The 10,685-nt window shown below is 44.4% G+C and overlaps 1 protein-coding gene across 1 annotated transcript in view; it reads right to left on the reverse strand.

Annotated features, from left to right (window-relative positions):
* The window catches only part of LOC101847869 (zinc finger CCCH domain-containing protein 13), a gene marked incomplete in the record, with an annotated part of 35,587 nt that overhangs the window by 7,242 nt on the left and 17,660 nt on the right, over positions 1-10,685 (reverse strand). The window contains 6 exon segments of the mRNA XM_013081640.2: positions 1,149-1,290; positions 2,650-2,986; positions 4,578-5,493; positions 6,412-6,489; positions 7,092-7,251; positions 9,621-10,192. Coding sequence (XP_012937094.1) covers positions 1,149-1,290; positions 2,650-2,986; positions 4,578-5,493; positions 6,412-6,489; positions 7,092-7,251; positions 9,621-10,192 — 2,205 coding nt within the window.

Below are 10,685 nucleotides of genomic sequence, written 5' to 3' on the forward strand. Positions count from 1 at the left end.
AAACAATGGCAATAATAATAATGGAGGTAATTTCTATAGCGCCCACTCCCGTACAATACAGCTCTAGGCGTCTTACATAAAATGCTTTCTTAGTTAGTTAGTTATAGTAAGAGTTTTACGGCACTTGCAACACAATAAGGTCATATAAGTGCCGAAGATTAGAGGTGTTACAAGAGAGTAACAAACACAAAAAAGAAGGAGGAGAGATAAGGATGATAGATGTATGATAGGAAAGAAGAAGCAAACCACACCAGAGCACCCGCGAACCACCCACAAAATGCTTTCATCTCACCACAAAATAAAAGTGAATGAACAGGCATATGTACGTGCTTTACATTAACACATAACGCCCCTGTCCTAAGCAATCCACTTAAGTTCACACTTTGGGAATTTTCCATTTTTACTCCCTCTCAAAGCTCTATCACAGATGCACCTTTCAACATCACCAAAATGCAGTTTAATGCTATGGTCAATGTTATCAATGTTCTTGCTTTTCACGATTCCTGATAGGAGCAATACAATTAAAATGAGTATTTTTTGTCTCTGACGTAAAAGATATCCAAACAGATTTAAGTGGATTGCTTGCGACACTGACGACAAGCACTGCCGTCCTACGACAGAAAAACGTATGTGCCAAAAATGAAATTTTGAAAGAGAGGCAAAAAACTAACTTTTTATGTGTGTTTCAATTTTACTCAAATTTGGTTGATCTAATTATTTTATGTCAATATTCATTGACCAGTCTAAATTTTGTCTGATTTGCTGAGGTAAACGGTAAATAGTTAGGGAGTAATTGATGAACATTTCTTTGGTTATAACAATATCGACATGTAATTAGTTCAGAACCCACATTTTCAAAAGCCCAAAACTTCCTTAATTTTAATTGCACAGCCATAAAAACCAAGACAGAAAGACACTCCATAAAAACCTGTTTCTCCCCTGTATAAAACGCGACTTAACCTAATTACGCATATACGTTTTTTTGGGTCATAAGACGGCAGAGAGCACCATTCAAACTATCACAGTACAATCAACAACGATACGCACATCTCATTATGATCATAAGAGCACTATGAATGAAAAGGACTGACGGACTATCAAGACCGCGTTTCACGAGGAATGTTTTCAAAAACGACAAACGTGCTCACCGGTATCGGAGGACTTGCGCCGTTTCTTCTCCTCCTCCACCACCGGCACCACGTGGCTGCTGTGTCGCGACTCCGAGCCCGACTGGCTGCCCGACCTTGACCTAGGCCTTTTCTTGTCTTTCTCCATGGGGGCCACCTTCGCCTGAGAATTCAAGTAGAGAGAATGATTTTTGAGTGAGGAAGCGTGTGTTTATAGAAAGATAGCATCTATTCTGTTTTTTTGTTTGATTGTTTGTTAGCATATTTTTTAATTTACATAATTTTACGCTACAATCAACCGAGAAATTTTTTGATCTATTAGGAGGCAGGCTTCTTACCCTGCCTGTCAGGGCCAACTCGTGCCGAGAGGGATATAACATCCAAGCTGAAAGACCAAGATAGGCCTACTTGATGGAAATTTCTTCTTCTTTTTTTTTTACAGTAGAGGGTTTTACAGCGTTCACAACTGCATAAGGTCATATGAGCACCAAGGGGTGGGTGTCAACAGAAAAGTCTTTACAGGGAATCAGACTTTGACTGCTCACCTCTCTAGCTTCAACAGCACAAGGTCTGCTTCGACTATCAAGGCACCCCGGAAATAGCAGGTCACAGAGAGTGACAAACATACAAAAGAGGTAGAGGAAAATGACAATAGTAAGGATCAGGAAAGAAAAAGCAGCAGTTCCCTGTTGTAGATCAGGCACAGTTATGAGCGTGACATGAGCCCATTCACAATTCTACTATGCTTGAACGAGAAATGTCCCCCCCCCTTTGGGAATGGCCTAAAGACACTTCAGTCAGCGGCACCGCCCCGGGGGGTAAAAATTTCTCCCCACTCGGGAATCGAACTCAGGTCTCCTATGTGAGACAACAAAGTGCCTTACTTCGCCTGAGGCTTCGTGTAAAAAGAAAACATTCTGGAGTACAGAAACACCTGTTTATTGGGAGATAGTATAGATTTTGCTCTCAGCTTGGGAAGGGGTTAGAAAAATGTGTTGCATTGATTTTATACATATCTGATAGGGGTTCTTCCACAGGAAAAAAAAAACCAAACAACCCAACAAACAAGCAAACAAAACAAACCAAAACAAACAATCAAACCAAACAAAAAAAACAGAGGGCTCCAATTTTATCAGAGTAATTGGCAGGTCTGCATTTGAGGGGCTGAGCTGCAAGTCCCCCTCAGTCCATTTTAGCCCTTTTGAGAAAATCGGCTTTATTGAATGCTGCTATACGCATGAAAATGTGTACAAAGAAGTTTTTTAGTGGCTTCTAAGAAGTATGTGTTAGGTTGTGGCCGAAAACACTTTGTGCATCTGACAGCCGGTTACAATGAGCAAAAAAATCTCGATTTTTTTCCAAAAACGTCGCTTAGCAGGTTTTGAATCTGAAACACTCATTTGGGAGTACTGACTGGCAGCTATGTAATCATACCAACAGAGCTAACAAGTCAACAACATAGACTCTCCACATAACAAAACAATCACCGACGACACAAACAAAAAAAACGTCAAGCCCTCACCTCCTCCTCCTTCTTCCTCCGCTCCCTCAGACTCCCCGCACTGGGGGCTGGGGAGCGTGAGGACGTGGCCGGGTCCCCCTTGCGGTCTGACCTATCTCTACCAGCTGTCGTCGTTGTCGTCGCTGTCATCGTAGTCGACCCAGGCGCTGGCGAGCGCGAGGTTTTCCGCGGCGAGCGAGAGCTGTCGGTGACTCTCTTGGGCGGCGCCGGCGAGGTCTTGGACTCGGGAGAGCGAGACGACCGCTTGGACGCCCGGCTCTGGGACTGCCGGGACCTGGTCGAGTCTCCACTCTTCTGGGAGCCTTTGGGGGAGGGCGTACGGGAGACTTTGCTGTCTCTGCACGAAGAGAATGTTCGTTTGTTTGAGTTTGAGTAAAGAGAAGCACATCGACACAATAATGGTCATTTAGTGCTGGGGAAAAGAAAGACAGACAGACAGAAACAACACAGGGGAAAGTAAAGAAGAAGGAGCTACCAGTGGCACCCTCGAACCACCCACTGCACAGAGAGAGAAGTTCCCCAGTTTGAGTTAGAGTAAAGAGTATTAGTTTAGTTTTAGTACAGGTTTTACGGCGCTCGCAACTGCATTAGGTCATATGAGCGCCAGAAAATTAGAGGAGTTACAAGGGAGTAACAAACATATAAAAGAAGAAGGGGAGATAAGGATGACAGATGTTTCATAGGAAAGAAGAAGCAAACCACACCAGAGCACCCGCCAACCACCCACTTAGAGTAAAGAGCAGCATATTGATACGATAACAATCCTTTAGAGCTGGGACGAAGCAAGACAGACAGACAGAAACCACAGAACAAAAGTTTAGTAAGCGTTTTATAATAGATAGCATTTGTATAGCGCATATCCCCGCTCAACAGCAGGCTCTATGCGCTTTACACTATATTATTACCCCAGCAGACCATAGAACACTCCGAAACATTCTCAGCTTCCCGGGAAGTATACAGTGCGAGCAGCTGATTAAGCGCTCAAACATTTACAAACTGACAAGATCTTTCGCTGTCTATAGCAGGGTACCCATTCCGACCTGGGTGAAGTGAGGAAAATTCGTGTAAAGTGCCTTTCCCAAGGACACAACGTCGGGCCCCTGACGGGATTCGAACCCACGACCTTACGGTTGCGAGTCCGAGAGCCTAACCACTAGGCCACCGACGCCACTTACAACACAATAAAGTCTTAAAGGTGCCGAAGATTAGAGGTGTTTCAAGAGAGTACAAACACAAAAAAGGAGGACGGATAAGGACGATAGATGATTGATACAAAAGGAGCAATTCACACCAGAGCACCCGTCAACCACCCGCAAATCCATCTGTTTGTTACTTGTTACATATGCCCAGCGCAAGCGTGATGCTACAAAGCGTGGGTATACAGTGAAAATATAACACGGTCAAACCAGCACAGTGGGTGGCTGGCAGGTACTCTGGTGTGGTTTGCTCCTTCTTTCCCATCCAACATCTATCATCCTTATCTCCCCTCTTTCTTTTTTTTTTTGAGTTTGTTACTCTTTTGTAACACCTCTTATCTTCGGCACTTGCACGACCTATTGTGTTGCAAGTGCCATAAAACTCTTGCTAAAGTTAAACTACAAACTTGCACTAACAGCCACTTATATAAGACAATCACCTGTACAAACGGCCACCTGTTTAAGACAATCACTTGTATTAATGGCCACTTGTATAAGACAATCACCTGTACAAAAGGCCTCTTCCTATTTTCCTCCTTGCCTTCTTTTTTACATTGCAATGACACGGTGTAAGACATCTACCTGTCTAAGATAACCAATTCTTTTCCACGGCAACAGGTAGCCGTTTTAGATCGTTTTGACAGTACATCTCAGATTTCAACATTTTCTTTTAAAAAAAATTTATTTTTTTTTAAACATTTAAAAAAAAACAACAAAAAAAACCCAACTTACTTTGCACTGTCCTCGCCCTTGCCAACAGCCTTTGTTTCATCTTTGCCACCATCTTTTTCCTTGCCCATATCGCCAGATTTTGGAGGTGGAGCCTTCCTCTCGGTTGCCCGATTACCTCTGCGAGAGCTAAGTCGACTGCCGATAGCCGATTTCGACTTGTCAGCATTTTTCCCCACATCGTCCGAGCTCTTCGGGCTTTTCTTCCCGCCGAAACTTTTGGTCTGAGGCTTCTTCTTGACCCCGATGGTCTCGGTTTGCGAGAACAAACTGGCAAGTGAGGGCTCGTCTCTGGCTAGTGGGGACTCATCCTTGGCAGGCGAGGCCTTCACCTTGGCTGTGGCACTGGGCTTGTTGGCACCCGACACTTCCAACAACGCAGGGGGCCCAGAATTTCTCTCCCCAATTCCCCTCCCCTTCACGTCTCTGTCCAACAGTTTATCCTTCGCCGCAAGCGCCGGCTCCACTCGTCCATTACCCCGACTCAAACGCCCGTCCCCTCCCGACGACTCCTCCCCCCCTCTCCTGCTGCGACCCTCCTCTCTCTCTCGCTCCCTCGAGTCATGGGACCCCTCCCGCGGCTTCCAGTCATCGTCCCGCACACCAAAACCCCCCCGCGGGCCAATCACGTCCTCCCCACCACCCGCAAACCGCCCGCCGTCCCGCCCCTCCGCACCAGGCAAGGGGCCCTTCCCGTCGTTGCTCCCCGGAGGAAAGGGAAGCAACCTCTCCTCCCTCCCCACGCCGCGACGGTCATCACGCATCCCGCTGCCAAACTCTCGGACCCTGTCCTCCCCCCTAAACTCCCCGAATCCCCCTCCCCCTCGCCCGTCCCTCCCCCCCTCCATGTCATCTCGGTAGCCATCTCGTCCATCTCTCGCTCCCCTCTCCCATGACCTCTCGCCGCCTCGCCCAGGACCTGAAACAAAACAAAAAATAACCACTGATCCAGTTTGTTGTCATCAATCCAGAAAAAAAAAAAGAAAAAAAGAATAATAACAATGACGGAAACAATCTTTACTAATCTCATAAATAGAACTTTGTCTTGGTCATTTACAAAGGCGGTGGTTTCATAAATACATTTTTTGAGTACTGACTGGCAGCTATGTAATCATACCAACAGAGCTGATAAGTCAACTGCAAAGACTCTAGAACCAAACTTGTTTGGTTTTTTTGTTTTAGTAGAGGTTTTACGGCGCTCACAACTGCATACGGTCATATGAGCGCCAGAAGATTAGAGGTGTTACAACAGAGTAACAAACATAAAAAAGAAGAAGGGGAGATAAGGATGATAGATGTTTGATGTGAAAGAAGAAGCAAACCACACCAGAGCACCCGCCAACCACCCGCTGCAAAAGTTACTCTCAAAAGGCCTATTAGAGAACACACTACACCATTGCTTTTACAGCTACCTTGGCCACTTGTTAAAGCCCGTGTTTATTACAAATTGCAGTCCTGTGCTATAAGTGTTTAAACGATCTGGCACCATAATTTTGAACATTTTCTAATTTACAAAAAGGAGAAATGCTTTTGTTTTGGCAAGAGTTTTACGTCATTTTAACACAATTAGGTCATATAAATGCAAAAGATTAGAGGTGTTACAAGAGAGATATAAACACAAAAAAGATGGGAGGAGTGATAAGTGCCATAGATGTTTGATAGAAAAGAAGGAACAAACCACACCAGAGCACCTGCAAACCATCTATATCTTATTCTATTGTAAAGCACCTTGAACCACCACAAAGTGGGCGCTATAGAAGTGAGCTTTATTATCATCATGATTATGTTTATTATTATGATTATTATCAGCCACAAAAGGTTGAGGGCTGTGCCTCACCTGGGAAGCCAGGTCTTCCTCTGTCTATCCGGCCATCAAATCCTCTCTGGTCTCTCCGATCAAATGAATCATTGCCACCTGTGAACCGAAAACAATATAATGATGACAACTTCTTTTTCTCTTTCAGTATACTTTGTTTAAATTTTGTTCTTTAACTCTTTATCTATGGCAAGCTGCTGCCTTTTCTTTAACTCTTTATCTCCGCAAAGCTGTGCCGGTGAGCCGCTGACAGCGGGCACATTCCTTTACGATGACGTCGACATCAAATTCTTTTCGGCAATTGCCGAAAACAGGTCTCTTTTATCAGTAGTTAATTCATTAGATGAAAAACTATCAAAATAGGAGGACTCATTTTGATTTAATGACCCATTTCGTAACTTTTTGTCATTTTTAGATTTAGTACCAAAAAAAGGGCCTGGCATAGTGGGTTTACCCCCCCCCCCCCCCCCATGGAGATAAAGAGTTAAGTGAGCACATTGCACCCTCAGTGAACAGCGCTGTGAAGGTAGAATAGCAAAAGCTATGGATGGTTTTATCATATGCAAGAAAAAAAAAACTTTTTCACCCTGTACTCGAATTGCATGAATAGTGACCTCACTCTTCGAAGCATAAATGAAGTCTTTCTTTTCCTCAAAAACTGCATAGAACTAACACAGATGCCCTGACCCACTGTCACTAACCTCGGTCAAACCCTCCCCTCTGCCGGTCGCGTTCAGCTCCAAATTGACCGCCTCGGGGCCCGCCAGAATCCCCGCCGGCGTGGAAGCGAGACGGCTCCTCAAACGAACGCTGGTCCCGGTCACCTTCTCCTCGCTGACCAAAGCGTCCAGCTCTGTCACCCTGAGGGGAAAACATTCTCTTTTTTAACGAATACATAAATAGATGAATTAATAAATAATCAAATAAATATATAAACAAATAAGCAAACAAACAAAGAGACTAAATAAATAAATAAATAAATAAACAAACAGATAGATAGATAAATAAATAAAACAAATCACACTTTACTGATCCTTGAGAAGAAATCTGGGCTACAATGACAAACATACATGATATTGATGCTTAGTGCAACACTCCACCATTTCCCATTTTGAAAAGTGACGTATAACATTGAGCAGCATTGAGCTGCCGACATCTAAACACACATTTGTGAGACAGCGTGGTCAAATCAGGCACTCGTCAAAATAATGAAATTGAAGAAAGCAGCTTTTTTACGTCAGTTTGGCCATTTTTTTTTTTCGAATTTTTTAGTTTTGGCTCAACACCTTTTAAGTCCATTTAAAGACACGTTTCTGTGTGGATTTTTATTGAAAGACATCCATTACAGGCGCAAAAGTTGTAAATTTTTAGTTTCTGAGGACTCTTTAACTATGAAAGTCCCCAAACTTTGACGGCCATTTTCTTGTCAGTTTTACCTCTCAAACTAGGCGACATCTACCTCCTTCAATTTCAAATATCTCAACTTCTATTCAAGATAGATGGATACTTTTTTTCATTGAAAGCAGGGTAAATGAAAAAGCTTAAAGATGATACCAATCACTCCACATGCCCAAGAATTGACGCGTGCACGGCTCCACCACGTCATGACACATATCACACACATACAGAGAATATATGAAATACACAATATCACACCAATACAGATAATTCTTACAGAATAAGTCAGTGCTGGTCACCATTGCGCAGCGCCCTCATTTTTGGAGGGTTTACCGTGCCTTACTCAAGAACACACCCCCATGTGACCACCCACTTAAACCTTGTGTCACCAACACTTGCTTGACATTTACTTTTGTGTTTGAACTCACTAACCCCTCAACCTATGTGTCTTAACACCCCCACCCACACACAGGGATGCCAAATGATTTTGGAAAAAAACAACCTGAAAATGAGCGGAGCATCACACCTCACCTTAAACGAACCTTGTAAAATCTTTCCATGAGCAAACAAAAACATTTCTCTTACCATTCCCCTTTCCTTTGCAAGTGGAAAAAAAAGGGGAAAAACCGGAGATTTGGCATCCCTGAACACACTTTAGATAACGTAGTAGGCCTGCTTCCGGCCCTGCCTGTTAGGGCCAACCCCGACTGAGAGGGATACAACATCCCAGGAGAATAATAATAATAATAATTGCATTTATATAGCGCATATCCACGCTCAAGAGCTTGCTCTATGCGCTTTACAATCATTATTACCCCAGCAGACCCTCTGAGAACGCTCAGAAACATTTTTGGCTTCGGCGGAAGCATACAGTGCAAGCTGCGGATTTCACGCGCTCAAACACTTCCAAACTGACAAGATCGTTCACTGTCTATAGCCGGGTACCCATTTCCACCTGGGTGAAGTGAGGAAAATTTGTGCAAAGTGCCTTTCCCAAGGACACAACGTCGGGCCCCTGATGGGATTCGAACCCATGACCTTACGGTTGCGAGTCCGAGAGCCTAACCACTGGGCCACCGACGAGAAAGACCAAGATACTCGACTTAAAAATTCTCCCTACTCCAGAATCAAAACTCCGGTCTCCTGTGTGCCATAAGCAGTCACATTCAGGCAAGGGCTCGCTCTTCACGTAAATAGATGCCCCTGGTTTAATTTTTCAACACATTTGATTACAGCACTTGTTCATCTCTATTTCCATATCATGAATTTGCTCATGGTCGACGAAATTTTTCACAATTTTTTTTTTTAACTTAAAAATCGATCATTCACATGTTCATAGCAAAGTTTGGCTTGAATCCACCACAAACAATAAACAACCTAACGCTCATTTATTTGACTTTTTATCAGTTACAGTTCTGAATTTATGAGCTACGTTTACGCAAGGTACAAGACATCAATGTACTATAGGGCTTCTTTTCGTACTTGCAAAAGCAGCACAAGCATCCCTTTGTCAATGGACAGTGCACACAAACTTACAGCTTCATATTCATAAAACTATATTTTATGAATGAAGAAATGTGGATTTCTATGTTGATGTACCGTATTGCAGTCCGTGCTGATAAAGCAGAAAAAAAGCATTTGAAAAAGAATAATAAACTACCTAAATTAACACAAAATTAGGGACTTCACTCACCTGTCCAGCCAGTTTCAGCTACCTACTGACAGATGGCTTCATTACCCATCAACAGTCATGAAAGAGGCATAAAAAAATTGTACTGGCTAAAAGATCTTACAAGGTAGGGCCATGCAACGCTGACTGTCAGAGAGCTCACCTGTTGGTTCATCTGGTGAGGGGTGCTGAAATCTCCCGTGCCTCTCCTCATCCTCTCCTCTCTATCCCTATCCAGGGATCCGCCTCTCCGGCCTCTCTCTCTGTTCTCTCCTCGCCCCATCTCTCTCTCCCTGTCTCCTCCTCTCTCTCTGTCCCCTCCCCTCTCCCTCTCCCGCGAAGACGGAGCCGGGGGCCCGTCCTTCCTCACATCACCTCCTCTGCCGCTCCCTCCTCCGCCTCCTCCTTTCCCCCCATCTCTCTCCCTATCCCGTTCCCGGTCACGATCCGACCCTCTGACCGAGTCTGCCCCCTTCCCAACACTGCCATCTTTGCGATCTTTCCCACCGTCCCGTCGGGAATCCCGCGAGCCGTCCCGCAAGTGCTCCATTTCGTGCGCCGCGTCTCGACTGGGTTGTGAGGACAAGTTCCTCCGGTGGCCCCCGGCGTCCCGGCTGCTGTGACCTTCCTCCTTCCTGCCGGCCCCTCGATCCTTGGGGCGACCCCGATCCTCCACCATCTTCCCGCCTCGCTTCTGATCGGAAACTGACTCCCGGCTCTCCTTCGACCACGCGCCTGTGAACAAGGTTGTGCATAGATGGATGAAAAAAGAACATGGTCACGAATATCTGTGCGGCATCGTGGTGAAACCAGGCACTCATCAAAATCATTCAATCAAAGGCACAGGCATTTTTCCACCCAATGGGGAATTAATTTTTACCATTTTAAAAAAATTTTGTTTTTGGCTCAACACCTGTTATGATCATTTAAAAACACATTTATTTAAAAATTTAACGGAAAAACATTGATCACAGGCGCAAAAAATGTAAATTTGCCGTTTTCAAGGACACTCGAGCTTTTGAAATGCCTTTCCCCAGGCCCTTTCCTCGCTGATTCTACCTTTAACACCAGGCAACCCTCACCTCTTTCAATTGTAAGTATCTCAACTTCGGTACAAAGTAGAGGTCTATTTTTTTTTCATCAAAAGCAAGGCAAATAAACAGGCTGTAAGACTATACCAATAACTCAATATGATAAAAAAATTCGACACCAGTGCGCTCTTTCACTC

Source organism: Aplysia californica, unplaced genomic scaffold, assembly GCF_000002075.1.
Source record: "Aplysia californica isolate F4 #8 unplaced genomic scaffold, AplCal3.0 scaffold00139, whole genome shotgun sequence".
Taxonomy (NCBI): Eukaryota; Metazoa; Mollusca; class Gastropoda; order Aplysiida; family Aplysiidae; genus Aplysia; species Aplysia californica.